General features: G+C 41.3%; 1 protein-coding gene across 2 annotated transcripts in view; it reads left to right on the forward strand.

The window, feature by feature from the left end:
• LYN (LYN proto-oncogene, Src family tyrosine kinase) overlaps positions 1-23248 on the forward strand; it is a 147115-nt gene extending 123867 nt beyond the window's left edge. For both annotated transcript variants that reach the window (XM_007531519.3, XM_007531520.3), the window contains exons 11-13: positions 13126-13279; positions 14626-14757; positions 21293-23248. In XM_007531519.3, coding sequence (XP_007531581.1) covers positions 13126-13279; positions 14626-14757; positions 21293-21495 — 489 coding nt within the window. In that variant the 3' untranslated portion in view covers positions 21496-23248. The remainder of the gene's footprint in view (positions 1-13125; positions 13280-14625; positions 14758-21292) is intronic.
• Positions 23249-24201: the final 953 nt, after the last annotated feature.

Here is a 24201-nt window from a genome sequence, read left to right on the forward strand (position 1 = left end):
ATTGATGGGTCATGTTTTTATTTTTAATTTACTGTGTGTGGAATGTTGTTAGTTTTTCAGGGATTCCCATATTTTCCATAGCAGTTCATGATTCCCACCTACTGCTACCTAGCCCTATAGAACTGTTTTTTTGTTTTGTTTTGTTTTTGTTTTTTGCCTCCAGGGTTATTGCTCTCCCCATTAATTAAAATTTAAATTAAATTTTAATTAAAATTAAAGCTTTAAGAACTTTTGATCCAGAAACCATAGCAAAGAATATTGCATTCCATTTCTTGCTCCATCCAAATTATAGATTATAGAGGTGTCCAGTATAGTGGTCCAAGCAATAATAATAGAAAAATGCTCTTATAAAAAGTTTCAAATTTTAGAAAAACAGTCATAATATTAGAGGTATGGGGAATAGTGCTCTTAAGCTTTCTTTTTGCAGACTTCCTGTTTTCTTTGCATTCTATATTTTGCTGTTGTCGTCAAGTGATTTTGTTGTTGTTGTTGTTAGGGCTGCACCAAAGGAATCTGTAAAAACTCTTCAGAAAGACTATAGATATTTCCCAGTTGCTACTCATTTGTTCCATTCCAACCTATTAATATTGTCATTTTTTTCTCAGTCTTCTTAGGGCATTTGAAAGTAATTCATTATTTGAGACCCACTTTTCTCAAGTGTGGGAAAGAAATACATATATCCAGATCCCAGGTTCAGTTCCCAGCACCACCATAAATCAAAGCTGAGCAGTGGTCTGATGAAAAAGGCAGGGGGAGGTGGAATATGGGTGGCGGGGGGAGGGAGATAAAGAGGAAGGAAGGAGAGAAATATCTCCTGAGTAAAGCAAATAATGTCTAAGACCTCAGGTAAAGCCGCAAAGAAAGTAAAATTAACTCTTTCCTGCTTTTTTATCTTTTTTTTTTTTTTTTGCTCAATTTCTTTTACCATTGTCTAGATGACAAATGTTTTCCAACCAGCCAATTAATTTTAAGAGAGGTTGTGTTTTCAGTTCCAGTTTCTCATTTAGGCTGGAATTTCCTGGGCGGGGTTTAGCTTTGCTTGAGAGATCACATTTGAGTCGTTCACTGGGACCCTTTCATTCCTTTATCCCCTTCATCATCTGACTCAAATGCACACCTCTCCTTATAAAATTTAAAAACTCAACCACTGAGTAAAGCAACTTGATCTTTGCTAATTTCTCTGAAAAAAAGATAGTAAGTAGATGGACTCAGGGACACTAATGTGGGTGAGGAAATCACTCAGTGGTAGAGTTTGTACAGACATGCCTGAGGCCCTGGAGTTTTTTTTTCTTTTTGCTTGACTATTTGTATTCATCTTTATTTTTTAAATTTTTTATTGGGGGGCTTAATTGTTTATGATAAAGTCTTTAACACATAGACACAACTGCTCATCTTCCCTTGATTGGTGTCTAGGACGCAATAAAATTCCAGTGTCTATTCATCCTGTTCCTTCCCCTCCTTTTCCAGAGTCCTTTGCTTTGATACAATACACCATGTCTAGTCCAAGTTTCAGCTTAATTCTTAAGTTCCACCTGTAAGTGAGATCATTTGGTATTGATCTTTCTCTTTTTATTTTAATATTTTTATTCATTTATTATTGGATATATACAGAGAGAAGTTGAGAGGGAAGCAGGAGATAGAAAGGGAGAGACAGAGAGATACCTGCAGCCCTGTTCCACCACTTATGAAGCTTTTCCCCTGCAGGTGAGGACATGGGGCTCAAACCTGGGTCCTTATGAAGTCATGTGTGCTCTTAACCAGGTGAAAAAAATGCTCCAAGTCATTGATTGTCATAAAAATGCAAGTAAAGACAATAATGAAATACCACTTCACACCTGTGAGAAGGTCATACATGAGAAAAGTTAGCAGCAACAAATGCTGGAGAGGTTGCAGGGACGAAGGAACCTTCATGCACTGCTGCTGGCAGTTCAATTGGTCCAACTCCTGTGAAGAGCAGTCTGGAGAACTCTCAGGATAGAAGTAGACCGACCATATGACCCGGCATTTTGTCTCCTGGGGATATATCCTAGGGAACCTAACACACCTATCCAAAAAGATTAGTGTATACCTATGTTCATAGCAGCACAATTTGTAATAGCCAAAACCTGGAAGAAACCCAGGTGTCCAACAACAGATGAGTGATTGAGTAAGTTGTGGTCTATATACACAATGAAATACTAGTCAGCTATTAAAAATGGTGAATTCGCCTTCTTCACTTCATCTTGGATGGAGCTTGACCATGTTAAGTGAAATAAGCCAGAAAGAGAAGGAAGAATATGAAGTAATTCCATTCACAGGCAGAAGTTGAAAAATAACAGAACGGAAAATAATAAAAAGCTGAGCTTCAACTTGATTTGGAGTATTGCACTAAAGTAAAGGACTCTGGAGAGAAGGTGGATTTTTTAGGTCCACCATAGGAGGTGGAAGGGGGGGACACACAGAACTTTGGTGGTGGGAATAGTGTTAAAAATCTCATTAACTTGTAATCTTATAAACTATTATTTATTCAAAATGTCAAGGGGAAAACAGATTGAATATCTAAAGATCTTAATATATATATATATATATATCTTGTTCCAGTCTAGGTAGAACTTTGTTTGGCCATGAACCCACCATACAGCTCTGGCTATTGATGGTGCCAGGGTCAAGCCTGGGATCTCTCACTTACAAGTCAATTACTACTATTGTAGTAAAAGTTACTACAATTCTGTTACTACTGTAACAGAATCTCCCCAGACCTACGAAGAACTTTCTTTTCTTTTTTTTAAAAATTTTTTATTTAAGAAAGGATTAATTAACAAAACCATAAGGTAGGAGGGGTACAACTCCACACAATTCCCACCCCCCCAATCTCCATATCCCACCCCCTCCCCTGATAGCTTTCCCATTCTCTATCCCTCTGGGAGCATGGACCCAGGGTCATTGAGGGTTGCAGAAGGTAGAAGGTCTGGCTTCTGTAATTGCTTCCCCGCTGATCATGGGTGTTGACTGGTCGGTCCATACTCCCAGTCTGCCTCTCTCTTTCCCTAGTAGGGTGTGTCTCTGGGGAAGCTGAGCTCCAGGACACATTGGTGGGGTCTTCAATCCAGGGAAGCCTGGCCAGCATCCTGGTGGCATCTGGAACCTGGTGATTGAAAAGAGAGTTAACATACGAGGCCAAACAAATTGTTGAGCAATCATGGGCCCAAAGCTTGGAATAGTGGAGAGGAAGTGTTAGGGAGGTACTCACTGCAAAATCTAATGTACTTCTGCTTTCAGGTATATATTTTGCAGTAGTTTATGGATACGTGTGAACATAAGCTCTCTCTCACAGAAACTGGTGTATATCTAGGTTATGGGACTTTGTTAGAAAGTGAACCACCTAAGATGAAATTAGAGTGTACTATAAAAGGAAAGATCTCACCCGAGTAATGAAGCTGAAGGGTTGTCATTCCACACGTGAAGTCTCTGGACACAGTCTGAGGTGAAGAATGTTGAGGTGGCAATCGTTGCGTTGGTTAGGTTGTGATCGGCGGATGCAATATTATTTGGTATGGATTGGGAGAGGCATACGGGAAAGTGGGCCCTATCCAAGGGTTCCAGGACTGGGGGAAGTAGATGATGTCATGGCTGGAAAAAGGACCAGAAAGCTGGATCAGGGAAGAGAGTAGCTTCCAGATATGGGAAAGGCGTATAAATATTGTTGACTGTAAACCCCACCGATTTGATCTGATCTAGGGCCCATATTCAGCTTAGGAGTCTGTGTGACCTCTGCATCCCTGTAGGTCTGAGCTCACATTCTGTGGTCATGAGTAGGAACATTCCAGCCTGCCTCAATTTCATGACCCATCTTCCTCAGGTGGTAGATAGAGTATGTTATCCAGCCTCCCTTTGGTTAGAACTTTCTTTACCCTTCCATCCTTCCTTGCTTCCTTTTTTTCCTTCCTTCCTTCCTTCCTACCTTCCTTCCTTTTTTCCTCCTTTCTTTCCTACCTCCCCACCACCTTTCCCCCTTCTTTCTTCCTCTATTTGCCATCACCAGGACCTCCGTGTTCAGGAACCACCTTTTTCAGATAGAAAAAGAGACATGGGGAAGATGGAAAGATACCACAATACCAAAACCTTCCCCAGTGTTGTAGGGCCAAGGCTCCAACCTGAGTTGTGCACTTTCCAGGAGAGGTTTAAGTCCTAAGCAGTTTAAAAGTATATGATCTAGTGTAGTGCTTCTCCAACTCTGTACACAGATTTCCCAGAAATTTTGTTCATATTTGGGTTCAGTCCCTGGTACTACCTATGCCACTGAGCAGTGAACTGGAGTGGTGCCCACCCCTCTCATCTCTCTCTCCCCTCCCCCCTCTTATAAAATTTAACAGATTAATTTTTTTTACTACCAGACTTTTTGATGGAACTTCTGTATGATTCCACTGCTCCTGGTGCATTCTTTTTTTTTTTCAAATATAGTGTGAGAAAGAGGGAGAGACAGAGGAGAGACACCACAGCCTTGCTCCACCATTTATGAAGCTCCCACTTTGCATGTTACTTTCATGTGGTGGCTGGGGGCTAGAACCTAGGACCTCACACATGACAAAGTGTGTGCTTTACCATGTGAGCCATCTCCCAGCCCCCAAATATTTTTTATTTGTTTACTATTGGATAGAGACAGAGAGATATTGAGGGAGTGGGGAGACAGAGAGGAAGACTGACAGAGAGACATCTGCAGCCCTGCCTCACCACTCATGAAGCATCCACCCTGCAGGTGGGGACCAGGGGCTTGAACCTGGGTCCTTGTGCACCATAATGTGTGTGTTTAACCAGGTGTGCCACCGTCTAGTCCCCCCAAATATTTTTTTGACAGAGAGAGAGAGAGTATGGAAGAGGCCACAGCACCAAAACTTCCTTCAATATGCTTGGGTGCCTGATTTGAACCTGTCACATGGCAAAGCAGCACACTATTCAAGTGAGCTATTGCACTGGTCCCTAAATATTTTTTTTAAGTTTGAATTCTGGTTGACCTAATCAGGGTCAGAATCCAAAGTGTCACACCCTGACAAGCTCCCAGCCAGTGCCAAAGATTCTGCTGGTCTGGGGACCACACTCTGGAGCACTTAGTTCTCTACCTGGACCATTTGTTAGAATCCCAGAAGGTTCCTCTCCTCTCCTATAGGCTCCGGTTTAATTGATTCAGGCTGAGACTAGTGGTATTGTTTAAAATCTCCCCCAGTTCACAACACAAGTTGTGGAAGAAAAAAAACTAATTAAAGGGCTCAGATTTAATTTAGCCACTACTGCACAGAAGGGAAATTAAATTCACTTCCAAACAGTTGCTCTAACCTGCAGTGTGACTGTTAGAAAGTAATTTCCTTTGGGTCCCCTCAAAGTTGAAAAGGATGACAGTTATTTTGTAACAACATATAGGAGAGCAATTTGGATGAAAGAATACTTTCCTGCTTAATTTTAGCTTGGTTGTTTTTATTCTGTCCAAGTCTTACCCCAATTAAGTATATATCACCACACATCTACAATCCCTCTTTTGAGTTATAGGGCAAATTAGGCTTTAAACTCTCTTGTTCCACTAGTGTGTTCCAGACTGTGCATTTAAAATGGTGCCAAGATTGCCCTGAAGGGACTGACAGCTGGCTTTTTTTTCTTTTCTTTTAATAGAGATGAGTTAAGAGGGAATGGAAGACAGAAAGAGAAACACCTCAGCTCTGCTTCACCACTTATGAAGCTCCCCCTCTGAAAGTTGGAGTTGGGGGGCTTGAACCTGGGTCACTGCACATGGTAACATGTGCATTCTACCTGGTGCACCACTGCCTGACCCCAACAATGGACTCTTGAGGAGGGGAAAAAAAATCTAAGCTTTTACAATAGGTTCTGACCTATCACGGCACATACCCTCTTGACAACATTATTATTTTGTAGGAGAAACCAGGCATGGTTTCTCCTACTAAGGATAAATTGACGTTAAATGGAATTTTTGATATTTAATTAATTTTCTTCCTTAGAAACATATTTTTATTAGTTATTAATAATGGATTACAAGATTATAAGATTACAAGGATATAGCTCTACACCACACCACCATCAAAATTCTGTGAGCACCCACACACACACACACACACACACACACACACACACGTACACAGTAACCATCCTGGTCCTCACAAAGTCTTAGAGACAATTTGGTCCCTTTTTTCCTCCTGAAAGCTCCTGTGTTTAACTATCTATATTCTCCATAGGAGCTAAACTGTCCATCGTTGTCTTTCACTTCCGTACTTACTTCACTAAGCATAAATCATCTCCAGTTCCAACTGTTTTCTCCTGGAGGATACAATATCATATATTTAATTGAAGAGTAGTATGCCATTGAAAATAGGTCCCATCTCATCTTTTTTTAATTTAATTTTTTATTTGTGATTAATAGTAGGTTACAAGATTATAAGATTACAGTGTATAGTTCCACACAACACTGAAAGCTGTGTATCCCCACCCTCCCACCTTCCAAAGATAACCACCATAGTTTTTACAAGTCTTACAGCTTTTTTGCTCCTGATTTTTAAAAATTTTTATTTATAAAATGGAAATATTGACAAGACTATAGGATAAGAGGGGTACATATCCACATAATGCCCACCCCCAGAGCTCCGTATCCAGTCCCCTCTCTTGATAATCTTCCTATTCTTTTATCCCTCTGGGAGTATGGACCCAGGATCATTGTGAGGTGCAGAAGGTGGAAGGTCTGGCTTCTGTAATTGCTTCCTCGCTGAAGATGAGCATTGACAGGTCAATCCATACTCCCAGCCTTCCTCTCTCTTTCCCTAGTGGGGTAGGGATCTGGGCAGGTACAAACCCTAGCAATAACCCTGGAGGCAAAAAAAAATAAATTAATTAAATTAATTAAATATATAAATAAAAGTTGGGCCAGGAAAAGAGCCCATTAATAAAGCATATGTGTGAAAGTCTTTGGCACTGCATCAAAAATGATATTAAAGAACTTTATTTAAAAAAATAAACTGTTTCATTAGGTACTATAAGGTATCATTTTAGGTCTTTCTACTTGCTTGCTTCATTTATTGACTCACTACAAACTATTGTGCACTTTTGCTTTAAGGTATATATTTCCCTCCAACATAAGGATATCTGTGCCCTATCTCAGGGGCCCGGGTCTATATCTAGGTTTTGAGGTTTTGTTAAGAAGTGCACCACCCAAAATGGAACTAAGGAGTCCTATGAGCTAGGAAAGGTCTCACCAGAGTAATGAAGCTGAAGGGTTCACATTCCATGCCTGAAGTCTCTGGACACAGTCTGAAGTGAAGCATGCTGAGTACTGGTTGCATTGATTAGGCTGCATTGATTAGGGATCAGCAGATGCAGTATCAGTTGGTATGAATTTTTTCCAAGTTCATGTAAACCAGATTCCATATATGAGTGAAACTATCTGGTAGTTGTCTTTCACCTCTTTATGTAGTTCAATAAGCATAATCCCCTCCAGTTCTACCCATTTTGTCCTAAAGGATACAATATCATCTTTTTGACTGCAGAATAGTATTTCATGGAACATATATCCCATAACTTCTTTAGCCAATCATCTGTTGATGGGCATTTAGGCTGCTTCCCCTCTTTTGGCTATTGTGAATAATGCAGCTGTGAACATAGGAGTGCATGTGTCCCTTCTAATTAATGTTTGAGTATCCATTGGATAAATGCCTAAGAGTGGTATTGCTGTATCATAATGTACTTCCATTCTTATTTATTTAAATATTCTCCATACAGTCTTTCAAATGGGGCTGCTCCAGTTTGTATTCCCACCAGTAGTGTAGCAAAGTTCCCTTTTCTCCACAACCTTGCTACCACCTGTTACTCCCTGGTTTGTTGATGTAAGCCATTCTCTCAGATGTGAGATGAAATCTCAGTATAGTTTTAATGTGTACTTCTGTAATGATAAGCGAAGTGGAACATTTATTCATGTGTTTGTCTTTAGAAAACTGTCTAAACTAAGCCTGGTTTAGTTCTTTGGTCCACTTTTTTATTGAGTCATTTTTTATTTTGTAGATCTGTGCCAATTCTGTACAGGTATTTGATGCCAGTCGCTTAGTAGATGTGTGCCCCATCTCTTCTTTATCCAGTCATCTGTTGATGGGAAATTAGGTTGGTGCATATGTATCTTTGAATTAGTGTTTTCATGTCCTTTGGATATAGAGGCATGATAACTTTTTTTAAACATGGGAAACCATTGTAGACACTGTAGCTTGTATGTACTTTCTGAGTTGTTTTGCTGAACTCTACCTGGGGAGATCTTGTGATTTCCTTCCCGAGAGGTGATATTTGAATTTAGCAACAAGAACTCTGGGAAGATGTCCTAGGAGGTGATTCAATGGGTCAAGTGTTAGACTTTCAAGCGTAAGGTCCCTAATTCAATCCGTAGTATTGCATGTGATGTTCTGATTCTCTCTCTCCCTTCCCCCCCTCCCCTTTCATTAATTATGTTTTTTGAAAAAGAACTCTACTAGGAAACCTCACATGCACTTGTACTCTTACATAAAAATTATTTTCCAGGGAGTCGGGCGGTAGCGCAGCGGGTTAAGCTCATGTGGCTCGAAGCGCATAAAGGATCCTGGTTCAAGCCTCTGGCTCCCCACCTGCAGGGGAGTCGCTTCACAAGCAGTGAAGCAGGTGTGCAGGTGTCTGTCTTTCTCTCCCCGTCTCTGTCTTCCCCTCCTCTCTCCATTTCTCTCTGTCCTATCTAATAACAACTACATCAATAACAACAATAATAATAACTATAACAATAAAACAACAAGGGCAACAAAAGGAAATAAATAAATATTTTTTAAATTTTTTTTATTATTTTCCAGGTCAGGGAAATAGCTCAATCTGTTAGTGCACCAGTTTGCATACCTAAGGCCCCTGAGGCGGCAGATTCAATCTCTGGCACCTCCTTATGGCACAGATGCACAGTGCTCTTGTCTCTCTCATAATAAATAATAAAATAAATCTAAAAAATACTTCTCAGATAAAAATTTGGTCTAGAGACAGCTAGTTGGTTCTCTAGGCACTACTGAACTCTTGCTGACCTTCTACAGGTGTAAGTTAGACACACTTGGATATAAATCCCAAAAAGGAGAGAGCTTCACTGTGACTTTCAGCAGATTTTTTTTTTCTTTTTAAAGACCCTTTTATGTATTTACTATGAGAGAAAAGCCAGCTATGACAAGCACACTGCTGAGAATCTAACTTTGGGTCTCAGGCATGCCAAGTTCTGTGCTCTAACTCTGAGCAATCTCTCTAACTCTGAAAACCTTAGTCTTGATAATCACATCTGGCCCTGTGACCTTCCAACATCTCTGGAGAGCAAATACATGTCTCTACTACTTATCCTCCCAGGAAATCCTCTGAGCCACTCATGCCTCCTGTAGAGTGAGGAGGGGTCTTGCACTATATACCAAGGAACTGTACTTCAGGAGGGTCTGTTGATTCTTGGTTCTCTCATGAGAGAGCTTCAGCCCTTGAGCAGCTTCTTGAACCTCTCTTGGCCTCATTTGTATCTGTACAAATGGAAATAGAACTTTAGCTGGTTGATGTCTTTCAGATGAAACAAGAATGGGGTGCAAAAGATAGAAAAGCAGTGTGTGTTCATTTAGTGGTTTAAGTGGTAGTTATTAATATTTCTCTGCCTCTCAGTTATCTACCTAGCTGTCATCATAGTAAAATTACCTGTGGGCATAAAACAGCCTCCTAAATTAGACGCTTTGCTCAGCAGACCTAACCAGTTTCATAAAACCCTTCCATGAGTCAAGATTTCCAAGTTAATGAAGCAGGCGAGAGAGAGGTAGGCACTCTTCTCTCCCTGTTTGTCAGTGGCAGCTGAGTATGATATATTTAGGCTTCAGCTCTCTCTCTGCAGAGCTGATAACTATTAAACTAAATGGTCTGCAGGAAAAAGCGAATATTCTCTGCAACAAATTCTACCAAAGTGGTCTCTGTTTTCTTCCTTCTTGGTGTTTTGAAATAGAGCTGAATTTACTTTCATCAAAGTAAATACAATAGTGAGAGAAGGAGAGAGAGTGAGAGAGAGGAAAAGAAAAAGAGTGAGGGAGAAAGAGAAAGAGAGAAGAGGGAAGGAGAAAGAGAGGGAGAGACAAAGAGGCTAACTTTTTTTTTTCCTTAAGCCCAGAGGCCAGGCTGTGACACATATGGCTAAGCTCACACATTATCATGCCAAGGACTCTGGTTCAAGCCCCTACTCTCCACCTGTGAGGGGATGCTTCACTAGTAGTGAAGCAGGTCTACAGGTGTCTTTCTCTCTCCCTCTGTCTCCCCCTCCCATCTCAATTTCTCTCTGTCCTATCCAGTAAAATAGAAAAGAAAAAAATGGCCACCAGAATCAGTGGATTTTTTAGTTCTGGCACTAATCCTCAACAATAACCCTAGTGGCAATAAAAAAGGAAGGAAGGAAGGAAGGAGAAAGGAAAGAAAGAAAGTCAGTCATGCCCGAGGCTCCAAAATCCCAGGGTCAGTCACCTGCACCACCAAAAAAAAAAAAAAAAAAAAAAAAAAAGGGAGTTAGGTGGTAGCACAGTGGGTTAAGTGCACGTGGCGCAAAGCGCAAGGATCGGCGTAAGGATCCCAGTTCGAGCCCCCGGCTCCCTACCTGCAGAGGAGTTGCTTCACAGGCAGTGAAGCAGGTCTTCAGGTGTCTGTCTTTCTCTCCCCGTCTCTGTCTTCCCCTCCTCTCTTGATATCTCTCTGTCCTATCCAGCAACATCAATGACAACAATAACAATAACAACAACAATGATAACAAGGGCAACAAAAGGGAAAATAAATAAACAAATTTAAAACAAACAAACAGAAGAAGAAAAGAAGGAATTATAGACTAAAGGAAGCATAATTTTTTACATTTTTTATTATCTTTATTTATTTATTGGATAGAGACAGCCAGAAATTGAGAGAGATGGGGGTGATAAAGAGGGAGAGAGACAGAGAGACACCTGTAGCCCTGCTTCACCACTCACAAAGCTTTCCCCCTGCAGGTGAGGACTGGGGGCTTGAACCTGGGTCCTTGTGTACTGTAGCATATGTGCTCAACCAAGTGTGTTATCACCCAGCCTCTGAGAAGCATAATTTATGCCGAATTCTTAAGCAGAAAATAGTGATTATTGGCTTCAAAAATAAAACCTATCAGAGTTTCTACTTTGCTGTGCTATTATACAACTTGTCTAACATTATTGTTTTGCATCCTAGTCTTGGTGAATACAGGACTATTATTATCTTTGAAATATAGACTACTTAAAACTTGACATAGAAAATAAAGCCAAATAAACTGGATTTGTTGCAAATTTGTTACTATATCAAAGAGTTGCTTCTTCAAACACATTCAGATTTTTGTAAATAAAGAACTTGGGAAAGTGTGACAAGAGTCTTCCTGACAAACAGCTCATTAAAATCATCCCTAGCTATCAGGGGAGGGGAGGGGATACGGAGTTCTGGTGGTGGGAATTCTGTGGAGTTGTACCCCCTCTTATTCTATGGCTTTTGTCAGTGTTTCCTTTTATAAAAAAAAATTTTTTCTTAAAAGTCATCCCTAGGAATAATTGATGTGGGTCCCCAGTGTCAGACCATAGAGGCTTTGTGCCAACAGCCCACATCTGTATGTGGTCACTCAGCTCCCCTGGAGGAGTGTCCAGCACAGCCTCTTATTGCTACTGTCAGTGCAATTTCAGATTTAAATTGGGATGGCAGCCACAATGATTTTGCAGATTCTCATTCCTGTTTGCATGTAATTATCAGGATGTTGCACAATTGCCTGAGATTGCAAACGTTCACGTTCGTACTGTTCACCTGCTTGAAGGAGTTACATTCCTGCAACTGTCACAAGATCCTAGGGGAGGAAAAGGGAACACGAAGACCCCACACAGCAGAGGGGAGGAGACAAACAAAACTGCTGAGAAGTGACATCTCAGCTGAAACCTGAGGCATGAACTGGCTAGGTGGAAAGGGAAGGGGGGGGCAGGAGAGGACACTGTCATAGTGACGATGCAGGAAGGTTAAGTCACCCCACAGAGACCCTCACCCCACCTCACTCCCCACACATACCCCTGCTCTTATGTTTTGTTGTCAGGGTGACTTTTTCTGGTCACCCTAGAGAAACTAGGTAGGGAGAACTTGGAGAACTGGCTCTGTGGACTGTGATTAAGCAAAGGACAGTCTAGTTTTGACACCTCAACGATTTACTTTTATTAACATGTCACTTTCTTTGACTTTGTTTTTCACTTGGAAAGCCAGGATAATGATTATCTGTATAATCTGTATGCAAGGATTTAATAAGGGTGTTTAAAAGTTGCTTCACACATTAGAAAGTGTTGTGATGGGGGGGTGCAAGTGGTAGTGGACCATGGGTTTGAGCCCCCACTTGCCACCTGCAGGGGATCCACTTCACAAGCACTGAAGCAGGTCTGCAAGTGTCTTGTCATTTCTCTCCCTCTCTTTATGTCACTGTCCTCAGTTTCTCTCTGTCCTATCTAAAATTTTTTTTTAATTAGGAAAAAAATGGGAAAATGGTCTCTGGGAACAATGGATTTGTAGTGCTGGCACTGAGCCCCAGAAATAACTCTGGTGGCAGTGAAAGGAAGGGAAAGAGGGAGGGAGGGAGGGAGGGAGGGAGGGAGGGAGGGAGGGAAAATGTTGTGATGTAATTTGGGAGGTGAGAGAGTGAATAAGAGGTTGGATTCTCAAATATGAGGTCCTGAGTTCAATTCCTACAATGTATGTACCAGAGTGACGTCTAGTTCTCCTTTTCTCTCTCCTATCTTATTATTAAATAAAATATTTACTCTAAAGAGAGAGGGGAAAGTGAGAAAAATAAATGAAAGGTGGGGGAAGAAAGAGAGAAAGGGAAAGAGAGGGAGGAAGAAAGGAAGGAAAATGATGTGACATGTAGCTATGAAAAAAAGCATGTTGAGAAGTGTTACCATCATTGGAAATGGATGTGGCAGATGCTTAGAAAGGACTTAGAATTGTGCTTGTAATCTGCTCAGAATAGTAGAGATAAAAAGATTTCAAAAACTCTGCAGTATTTGTTTCACCTTGCTGGGATCCTGTGGTAGCCTAACCTAAATACGAAATCAAGCGTCATTGTGATTGCAGATCGCTGAAGGCATGGCATACATAGAGAGAAAGAACTACATCCACCGAGACCTCCGGGCAGCTAATGTCCTGGTGTCTGAGTCTCTCATGTGCAAAATCGCCGACTTTGGCCTTGCGCGAGTGATTGAGGATAATGAGTACACAGCAAGGGAAGGTAAGTGCTAGTAATGACCTGCAGGTGCTTCCATATTGTTTATTTATTTTACTATTGTTTTTTTGTCATCACCTTGGCTCCGCTGCTCTGGGATGATTTTTTTCAGATTGAGACAGAGTAAAACGGGCAAAGAGGCCAAAGAGAGAACATGAAAGAGGCAGTAGGGATGCTTCCTTCAATGATGTAGGAGCTAGGCTTGTACCTGAGGCACATAGCAAAGCACCACACTATCCAAGTGTACTATTTTGCTGGCTCATTTATTTATTTTTTACCAGCACACTGCTCAGTATTGGCTTATGGTGGTATCAGGAAATGAACCTGGGAACTCAGGACCTCTAACATGAAAGCCTTTTTCATAACCACTATTCTATCTCCCCAAACATATTTTGTGTTTAACAAAGCAATTATAATAGTCACTGTTCAAAAATAATTTTTTCCTTTATTGGGAGATTAATGTTTCACAGCTGACAGTAAGTAAAGTAATTTGTACATACATAACATCTCTCAGTTTTTCACATAACGATACAACCCTCACTAGGTCCTCGGCAAGCAAAATCTTTTTAAGTAAAATATTGAAAATGAACCACAGTCTGTTTATGATTGTATTTATTCTAATACTTATTTTTTAGAAAGTAGTGTCATGATGAACTCCTTGTGATAACTTGTATAAAGTTTACAAATGCTACTTGTATTTTAATTAAACAGTTTCATCCTCATCTCATATATAAGTCTGTAGATAGATAGATAGATAGTTATAGATATAGATATAGATATAATAGTCAACCCATATCTGTGAGCTTGGGAGAACTACTGCAGTTTCCAGTGGGAGGAATGGGAACACAGAACTCTGGTGGTGGAACAGTGTGGAATTGTACCCCTGTTATATTATAGTTTTGTAAACCAATATTAAATCACTAATGAAAAATATTTTTAAAAACATATGACATATGACATATGTCAAGACATTTATTTTATATCAGCATAATATTAATTCATTAAAGAAAGTTGAAATACTAATGAGATATGCTTTAGGGTGCTTTGATAAGGAACAAGTATACAAATTATGAATAAAAAGCTCTATGTGCTGTATTACTAATGAAACTCCTGGGAGGATACACAAGACAGTCTGCTTATTAACAGAGGAATAGCCAAGAAGGAGAAGCAAGGGAGAGAAGTAAGCATTTTTAGTATGACATCTTGGACCATTGATATACCAATTGAAAATAAATAAAATTCACCTTACTCCCACCCCACACACATACACATGAAGAAAAATGCACCACATGCTCGTGGAATTTATTGTTTTTGTTCCAAGGGCAAATTAATACTCTTATCTTCTCCCTTAGGTGCTAAATTCCCCATTAAGTGGACAGCTCCAGAAGCCATCAACTTTGGATGTTTCACTATTAAGTCTGATGTGTGGTCTTTCGGAATTCTCCTATATGAGATTGTCACCTACGGGAAGATTCCCTACCCAGGTATTGTTTACTTACCTGTAGCATTCAAGTGATAAATATGAGGAAAGTTTGAATGACCTGAAGCATAAAATAATAATAATAATAACCCCACCAGTGACTAGGGAAATTGCTCCATAGGTAGAGAGCAGGATTTGCATGCATGAGGGTTTGATTACCAGCATCACATATGCCATAGTGAGGCTCAGCCCTCTCTCTCTCTCCTCTCTCTCTCTCTTTCTGTCTCTGTCTCTCTCTCTCTCAATAAATGAATGAGTGAATCATTTTAGAAAGTCCATCTAAGAGGAAAGATAGAAACAGGCTGGGAGTATGTATGCCCATATCCAATGGAGAAGCAGTTACAGAAGCGAGACCTTCCACCCCAAATAATAATTTTGGTCCATACTCCTAGAGGGACAAACAATAGGGAGGTTTTTCATTGGAGAGAATGGGACACATAACTCTGGTGATGGAAACCATGGAATTACACCCCTATTATCTTAAAATCTTACAGATCAATATTAAATCACTAATAAAACATTTAAAAAATTCATCTAGGATTCAGGCAGTAGCATAAGCACTAGAGTTACTATGCACAAGGGCCTGAGTTCAAGTTCCAACTCCCAGTAGGGAGGAAGTTTCACAAGCAATGGAGCAGTGCTGCAGGTGTCTCTTCTTCTCTCCCTCCCCCATTTCTCTCTATCTCTATCAAGAAAGGAAAAAATGGCCACCAGGAAGAACAGAGGAATCTTGTAAGCACTGAAGCTCCAGTGAAAACACGGGTGGCAAGAAAAATTGTATATGTATATATAATTATAGCACACACTTATATATATAATAGACTCTTTGTGCTAGGGCTTATTTTGACTACTTTTAGTGGAAATTGTTTTAGAATTTCCTTAGATACTCTCTGCCGTTCTTATTTGACTGAATGTGGATGTTGTAACTAAAAATTAAAAGGGGCTTTGGCTGTGGCACTTAAGGTGTGTAATGGGTTCAGCTAAGGGACGGCTTGGAGTACATTTAAAGGAATTAAGGTTTTATTTGGGCAGTATGGAGGTATGGGATATTATTTTAGGTACTGCAAAATAAGCAATTATCATCAGGGGTTAAGAATACGCTAGTCCACAAAGTCCATGAGTAGTTATCAAAAGTTTAGTTCCATGAGATAAACAATTACCAGCCGAGGTATAGGTTGCTCATGGCTGTAGAGGAGTCTTAAGAGTTTACCAGTGGGAGTCGGGCTGTAGCGCAGCGGGTTAAGCGCAGGTGGCGCAAAGCACAAGGACCGGCAGAAGGATCCCGGTTCAAACCCCAGCTCCCCACCTGCAGGGGAGTCGCTTCACAGGCGGTGAAGCAGGTCTGCAGGTGTCTGTCTTTCTCTCCTCCTCTCTGTCTTCCCCTCCTCTCTCCGTTTCTCTCTGTCCTATCCAACAACGACGACAACAACAATAATAACTACAACAATAAAACAATAAAACAACAAGGGCAACAAAAAGGAATAAATAAATAAAATAAAATATTTTTAAAAAAAAAGAGAGAGTTTACCAGCTAGCTGAGCCACACGTGTTCAGTTCCCAGGCAAAGTAGCCACAGTGAGCACCTGGAACAGTCCCAGCCAAGATGTATCTGATCAGGAGAAGAAGCAACAGCCAAAAAAAGAGCTAACTTCTGGCTGGCTGTGCTTTTAGGTCTATTCAGTCCACCCACAATGCTTTGTGCATTTCCACAGACTGGATCCATCCACAGCTCACTGTATGCTCTGTTGCCAGGGCTGACATCAGCTGAGAGCTGTGCCGGACTTCCTATGGTCGGTCTGTATACTGCATCACAACATGTGGAGATCTTTTCTTCACTGATTATTTCTACCACTTAATGCATAGAATGTACCTGATACCATATTGAAGATAGATTAGAGGATTAGACTTGGGTGGTCCTTCTAAGGAATGCACCCAATACAGGAGGAAAGAGATGTATGAGTGAGTGTATACAATACTCTGTGGTAAATTTTATTTTTTTTAATTTTAAGATACTTTTTTATTGTATGAAGTTACATGTCAGTAGGGGTTTAAATCCACACCATTCCCAACACCAGAGTTCTGAATCTTCACTCTCCCCACTACAGTCCACCACAGTTCCCCTAAAGTTGTAGACATGGGCCAACCATCATCTCTACAACTATGTGTCTACATTTATACATAATTTCCCCCCTTTTTCTCCTGATTCAATCCTCTCTTCTCCTCCAAGTCACTCATGACACAAAAATACCTCAATATGTCCTTCTTCTTTTCTTTCTCTCTCTCTCTGGGTGCTGATGGAGCTGGAGTTCAGAGCCCTCTTATCTTCATCCTATCACTTCTCCCCCACTAGGTATGGTTTGGGATCCCATTTGTCTTTGTTGAATGAGTAACTGAGTCTTCTAGGCCCTTTCATCTCTCCTCCCCACCCCTCTCTCTTGCCTCCAGGGTTTTCTCTGGGGCTCAGTGCCCATGCTGGCACTACAAATCCACAGCTCCTAGCAAACATTTTTTCCATCTTATTGGACAGGACAGGGATAAATTGAGAGGGGAGGGGAAGATAGAGAGGCAGAGAGAAAGATAGACACCTGCAGACCTGCATCACAGAGACCCCCTTCACTCCTCCCCCCCACCAGAGGTTCGGATCCAATGACTCGAACTGGGATTCATCTGCAGGACTTTGAGCTTTGTATTGTGTGCTCTTAACTCGGGACACCACCGCCCAACCCCTCAAGGGCCTTTCATCTCTAGAAGATCTCTATGCTTTGGGTATCTAGCATTACAGGTGCCATAGTGATCTCTCTCTCTGTCTCTCTCTCTCTCTCTCTCTCCCTCACTCCCTCCCTCCTTCCGTCTGTCTGTCTGTCATGATTTGCATCTAGGTTCAAGGCCCTGATCCTCAGCAATGAGAGGAAAGTTTCATGAGTGATAGAACACTGCTGCAGCTGTCTCTCCTTCTTCCCCCCGCCCCTCTATTTTCCTCTGCCTCTAACAGAAAAGAAGGAAAAGGGGGACAAAAATGATCACCAAGATCAGTGGAGTAGTCATATAGGCACCCAGCCCCAGTGGTAACCACATTGGAAAAAAATTAAATATTTGTCATCTGACCTCCTTATTTTGCTTGTTGACTTACTTGTACACAGACTTCAGACTTCCTTCTTTTTATCCCTGTTATCAAGTTAAATTCTCCGAGCAGGAAAGAACATGCCTGGCCTTTGTATGCATCATTGAGAGAGTTCTTCAGAGTTAAGAAAACATGAAAGAATGAGGAAGAGAAAGCCTGCAGGGAGGCAAGGTGCTTAGCAAGGCTGTTACTCCTGGGTCCTTGCTAAGCTCTTATGTCACTGAGAATTCTCCCAAAAGGAAGTGAAGGAGGTATTATTTGTCAAGCTTGCTCTCCTGGCTGCTTTTTCTATAACCCTAGAGGTCAGTCTTTCCACAAGGACCCCACACCTTCACTCCAGGCCCAGGTAGAAGGAAATACAGATATTTTCTGCAAGGTATCTAACTAAGCTTGGTGGTTTACAAGAGCAAGATACATTTATTTATTTATTTATTTATTTATTTATTTATTGCCTCCAGGGTTATCACTGGGGCTCATTGTTGGCACTACAAACCCACTGCTCCTGGCTGTCATTTTTTTCAATGTATTTATTTATTTTTTTATTGTATAGGACAGAGAGAAATTGAGAGGGGAGGATGAGATAGAGAGGGAGAGTGAAAGATAGACACCTGCGGACCTACTTCATTGCTTGTGAAGCTTCCCCCTTACTGATGGGCTTGAACCCAGATCCTTGCACAGGTCATTACACTTAGTACTATGTGTGCTTAACTGGGTGCCCCACCACCTGGCCCATGTCACATACTTTTATGGCAGTCAGAACTCCAAGGGAAAAAAGTCATATACCAGGCATGATGGTGGAGAAAGGACTGAAGTTGGGAGTTAGAGTGTTTTGCAGACACCTGTCATGGGGAGATGAGAAATAGTACCCATGTGCCAACAACTTAAGCCCCCAATAAAGTATCAAACAAACATAAAGGACATGTAAATCAGGTCCCTTGCATCAAACAATAAAAATCAAATGAAACCTTCTGCTGTGAGCATTCCAGTTACACAAATATTTAAAAATGGTATTTTAGAAGTCGACTTGGATCAGTTCACCATATCAACAACTCTTACTGACTGTAATGTTAGCTTGGATCTTTCAATTTCAAAAACAAGGACTCTCCTAAGAGAAAAGAATTGTGTTTTCCTTTAGGGTTTAAAATCCAGGTAAAGCCCTTTAGTCATTGTGTCCTTAGCAGGGAAGTTCAGAGTTGACTGGCTTTACCCAAGATAAGAAATATACAGGCAATGGTGCACTGAGTTATGTGTACATGATACCATGTGCAAGGACCTGTGCTCAAACTCCCACTCCCCACTAGCAGGATGAAGTTTTATGAGTGGTGAAGCAGTTCTGCCAGTGTCTCTTTTTTTTTCTTTCCCTATTTTCCCCTTCTTTCTCAATTTCTCTCTGTCCTGTCAAGTAAAATATAATTTTTTTAAAGATCTGAAAAGAGGTAGCAGAGTGTACAAAAGGCATATGGGTATTTTTATTTAAAAAAAAAATATATATATATATATATACAGAAACCCACTCCATATAAAAAGCAAGTTTCATAAAGCCACACTGATGTTTATTATTACAATACATTCTGATGTCTTCTTCTTTTATTATGATTTGTCTTTAAATATACTGGCAGATCCCCCGCAAAAAAAATTCAGTTTGTGAAAAAATCCAGGCAGTGGTGTACCCAGTAGAGCACACACATTACTATGCTTGAATTCTGGGTTCAAGGCCCTGGTCCCCACCTGCCAGGGTTGGGGGGAGCTTCACAAGTGGTAAAGCAATGCTACAGGTATCTCTAGCTGTCTCGCATCCTCTATAAAAGAAAAAGTCACTAAGAACAATGGAATCGTGTAGGCACCAAGCCCCAGCAATAGCCCTGGTAACAAATGGGGGGGCAGGGGAGAAAGTCTATTTACTGAGTCCAGAGAAAGATTTCAGATTGTTAGGTAGAACAGGTGCTTTGTCATGCACACGTCTGGGTTCAAACCCAGCGCCAACCACCTGGGAGTGCCACAGCATCAGGGAAAGATCCAGTGCCATAGTATCTCTCTCTCTCTCTCTGTCTTAAAAAATTCAGCCCAGGATCAGTGATATCATTCATGCTCCAGGCTCTGGCTCAGCAAATTAATTAATTAATTAATTCAATATATTTGCTGATCCCAGTAGAGTAGAGGTCGATAGTTTGGGGAAAAAAAAAAAACCCAGCAAACTAGAGAATAACTTCCCCAAAAGGCTCTGTTTCAGATCGAGTACAAAAATGCTTCCCACAACACAACTCACAATCTTTTTAGACTTTCCAGTGACAGTAGTGATAGAATCTGTGGATCTGGAGACTGGGGCGTGGCAAATAACCTTGTTGAGTGTGCACATTACAGTGTGCAAGAACCCATGTTCCAGCCCCTGGTCTCCACCTGCAGTGGGGAAGCTTACTGAGCAGTGAAACAGTGCTGCAGGTCTCTCTCTCTCCACCCCCTTTTTCTCTCCCTCTCTCTCTCTCTCTCTCTCTCTCTCTCTCCCTTTCTCTATCTCTTTTCCCCTCTCCCTCTTCTCCTCTCAATTTCTCTATCCAAAAATAAAGGGAAAATAATTAAGTCTATAAATTTGGGCAGGAGATAAAAATGACAAGAGTAATTGTGATGAATGAGTACTTCATACACCAGATAATATAATATATGGATTATCCATGACACCATGGCGGGGGGGCGGGTCAAGCTTCAGCATACGGATTTGAAAAGAATACAGTTTGGGCCATGAGATCCTCTAACACTGGTATATGGATGCTAGATGTAAGTCACAAAAAGATGGGAAAAGGGGGTCAGGCGGTAGCGCAGCAGGTTAAGCGCAAGGACCCGGGTAAGGATCCAGGTTCCAGCCCCTGGCTCCCCACCTGCAGGGGAGTTGCTTCACTGGCGGTCAAGCAGGTCTGCCGGTGTCTGTCTCTCCCCATCTCTGCCTTCCCCTCCTTTCTCCATTTCTCTCTGTCCTATCCAGCAATGAACAACATCAACAATAACAATAATAACAACAACAAGGGCAACAAAAAAGGGGGGAAAATGGCCTCCAGGATCAGTAGATTCATGGTGCAGGCACTGAGCCCCAGCAATGACCCTGGAGACAAAAAAAAAAAAAACTATCAAGATGTTAGTTAACATTAATAAAAAATAAACAAATAAATGAAATAAAAGATGGGGGGGAAGACTTTCTTGCTTGAGGCTCTGAAGCCTTCCAGGTTCAAACCCCACCCCACACCACCACCACCACCACCACCACCACCACCACCACCACCATCACCACAGAAACAGCTCAGATTAAAGGTTAAAAATAAACATACAAACAAACAGACCTTGCCATGACTGACCCTAGAGCAGGTTCTAAACAATATGTACACACATGTATATAGTTTTTTGTTTGTTTTTTTTGTTTTGTCCTTAGGGAGAACTAATGCCGACGTGATGACCGCCCTATCCCAGGGTTACAGGATGCCACGCATGGAGAACTGCCCAGATGAGCTCTACGACATCATGAAGATGTGCTGGAAAGAAAAGGCAGAAGAGAGGCCAACGTTCGACTACCTGCAGAGCGTCCTGGATGATTTCTACACTGCCACAGAGGGGCAGTACCAGCAGCAGCCTTAGAACCGAACCAGGAAGGCACAGCGCCCCATACAGGGAGGACTGCCTAACTGCAGAAGGAAGATGCCCCGTGCCTGGCTGCAGTTATTTCTAGCGCCAGACCATCTGCTAACCTGCTTCCTGGAAAGGAGGCGAAATTACTCAGGAAGAACACTCTCCACGTGGCCAAGAGTTTTCTCTTCTCATGATCTGAAGAGGCCCATAGTCTTTTCAGCCTGAACTGCTCCCAACCAGCTGGCTTGCTTTGCTGGACCAACATCTGACTACAACGTCTTTCTGAGAAGAGAACACCTACTTCTGTTCCAGACACACCCACTGTGGCCCTTTGTTTGCAACTGGACAGGGAACTCTAAGGTTCAGAGGCTGTTTCAGAAAATCCTGCATAGCAACAGAACTAAACTCATGTAGGAAGCTCACATAGCCAGATGCCTAAGAGGACACACCTCTGCATTTTTCTCTCTGCTTTGGCTTCTTCGTTTAGGAATTACTAATATAACCTGTTTGATTCTGCAGGTGAAATCAGGAGCTGAAAAGACAACAATCTCTTTTCCAAATTCCAGCCAGCACCCCCTCCTAAAATCTGACCCCCCAGATGTGAAGCAGCAGTGCGGCTCTTCTGGCCTCTTTGCTAGTGCCAATGTCTTTTGTAAGATGCAAATTATTTTGTTGTTGTTGTTGTTTTGGGAGGGTTGTTTTGTTTCTTTTTTTTTTTCCTTGATAGAGACAGAGAGAAACTGAGAGGGAAAGAAAGACACCTGCAGCACTGCTTCACTGCTCCTGAAGAAGGAGAATATTCTGCTTTCCCTTACTTTTAACTGTTTTTTTTTTCCTGTGTGGTTTTATTTACATGTCCCTTCTAAAATAATCAAAATTCTCAGTTCACTAGTGCCATGGTCACAAAGACGCAATACTGTGGTCATATATTTTGCAGGTGGGGACCAGGGGCTTGAGCTTGGGTCCTTATGCAGTGTAACATGTGTACTATACTGGGTGTACCACCACCCAGCTCCAAAATTATTGTGTTACCCAACAGGGATCCCACTTCCCAGGGCTTGTTGGACAACCTGGCAAAGACAAGAATCTCAGAAACAATTCTCCATTAAAATAAAGGAAGGAAGGAAGGAAGGAAGGAAGGAAGGAAGGAAGGAAGGGAGGGAGGAAGGGAGGAAGGGGGGAAGGGGGAGGGGAGGGGAAGGAAGGAAGGAAGGAAGGAAGGAAGGAAGGAAGGAAGGAAAGGCCTTTTTTAAATAGTTTGACTTTTGAGTCCCATGATTTCTTAAATCAGACATTTGTGACGATATAGTTTGTTAAAAGGTAAAAGATTCATATGATCCAAAGAGAAATCAGTATTTGTTGACAGTGTTGTCTGGAAGAGTAATTATAGAGTCTAATCTCTGCAGAAACTTATAGAGCCTTATAGAAACCTGAGAATTTTCTTTATTGCTTCACGTGATCTGAACATGATTTCAGTGATCAAATGTTATATTGTGGGCTGTTTTGTGATTCAGCAGTCTTTTCTAAATGGTGTTTGGTGTGTGAGAGACTATTTATACGAGGATATGAAGGAAATTGTGTGACTAAGAGGCTGCAGTAAGCCATGCAAGGGATACAAGAGGTTTTATTTCCTAGATTTTTCTACTGTAAGCCTTGAATCGTAAATACTATAGCACATCTTGTTTCACTTATGCTGTCGTGTATATATCTAATATTTCTATTTTTTGATTTTATTTTAATACAATAACATCTGGACCAATAACATCTCAAGCTTGGTATTTGCGTTTAACGTTCCCAACTATAACTATCATTGAGGTAAACATGAGTACTGATAGCAGGGGTGGGGGGTAGGAGGATGAACAGTGATTCCCTGTAATTACAAGATTTAAAAAAAAACCTTTTGCAAGTGCTAACTCCATCCCTTAAGCATTTTCACTTTGGAAAACTGAAGAGTTTTGATTGTATGGATGCCTAAACAACCCTCTATGGAGACAACAAATAGAATTTGTTTTCAAATAGGCTTAGCAGACACCATTAAAATTTTCTTTTATGAGAGTCGTCAGGCGGTGGCGCAGCGGGTTAAGTGCACGTGGTGCAAAGCACAAGGGCTGGTGTAAGAATCCCGGTTCGAGCCCCCGGCTCCCCACCTGCAGGGGAGTCCCTTCACAAGAGGTGAAGCAGGTCTGCAGGTGTCTATCTTTCTCTCCCCCTCTCTTCCCCTCCTTTCTCCATTTCTCTCTGTCCTATCCAATAACAATGACATCAATAACCACAACAATGTTAAACAAGGGCAACAAAAGGGAAAATAAATATTAAAAAAACTTTTTTTTAAATTTCCTTTTATTCATGTTGGGTAGATAATGGGTACCGGGGGAAGAAAGAGAATATTCATATATATATATATTCCCTTTTGTTGCCCTTGTTGTTTTATTGTTGTAGTTATTATTGTTGTTGTCATTGTTGGATAGGACAGAAAGAAATGGAGGTAGGAGGGGAAGACAGAGAGGGAAAGAGAAAGATAGACACCTGAAGACCTGCTTCATCACTTGTGAAGCGACTCCCCTGCAGGTGGGGAGCTAAGGGCTCAAACCGGGATCCTTACTCTGGTCCTTGTGCTTTGCGCCACATGTGCTTAACCCATTGCACTACCGCCCAACTCCCGAAGGAGAATATTCTGCTTTCCCTTACCTTTTAGCTGTTTTTCCTATGTGATTT

The sequence above is a fragment of the Erinaceus europaeus genome, chromosome 1 (assembly GCF_950295315.1).
Source record: "Erinaceus europaeus chromosome 1, mEriEur2.1, whole genome shotgun sequence".
Taxonomy (NCBI): Eukaryota; Metazoa; Chordata; class Mammalia; order Eulipotyphla; family Erinaceidae; genus Erinaceus; species Erinaceus europaeus.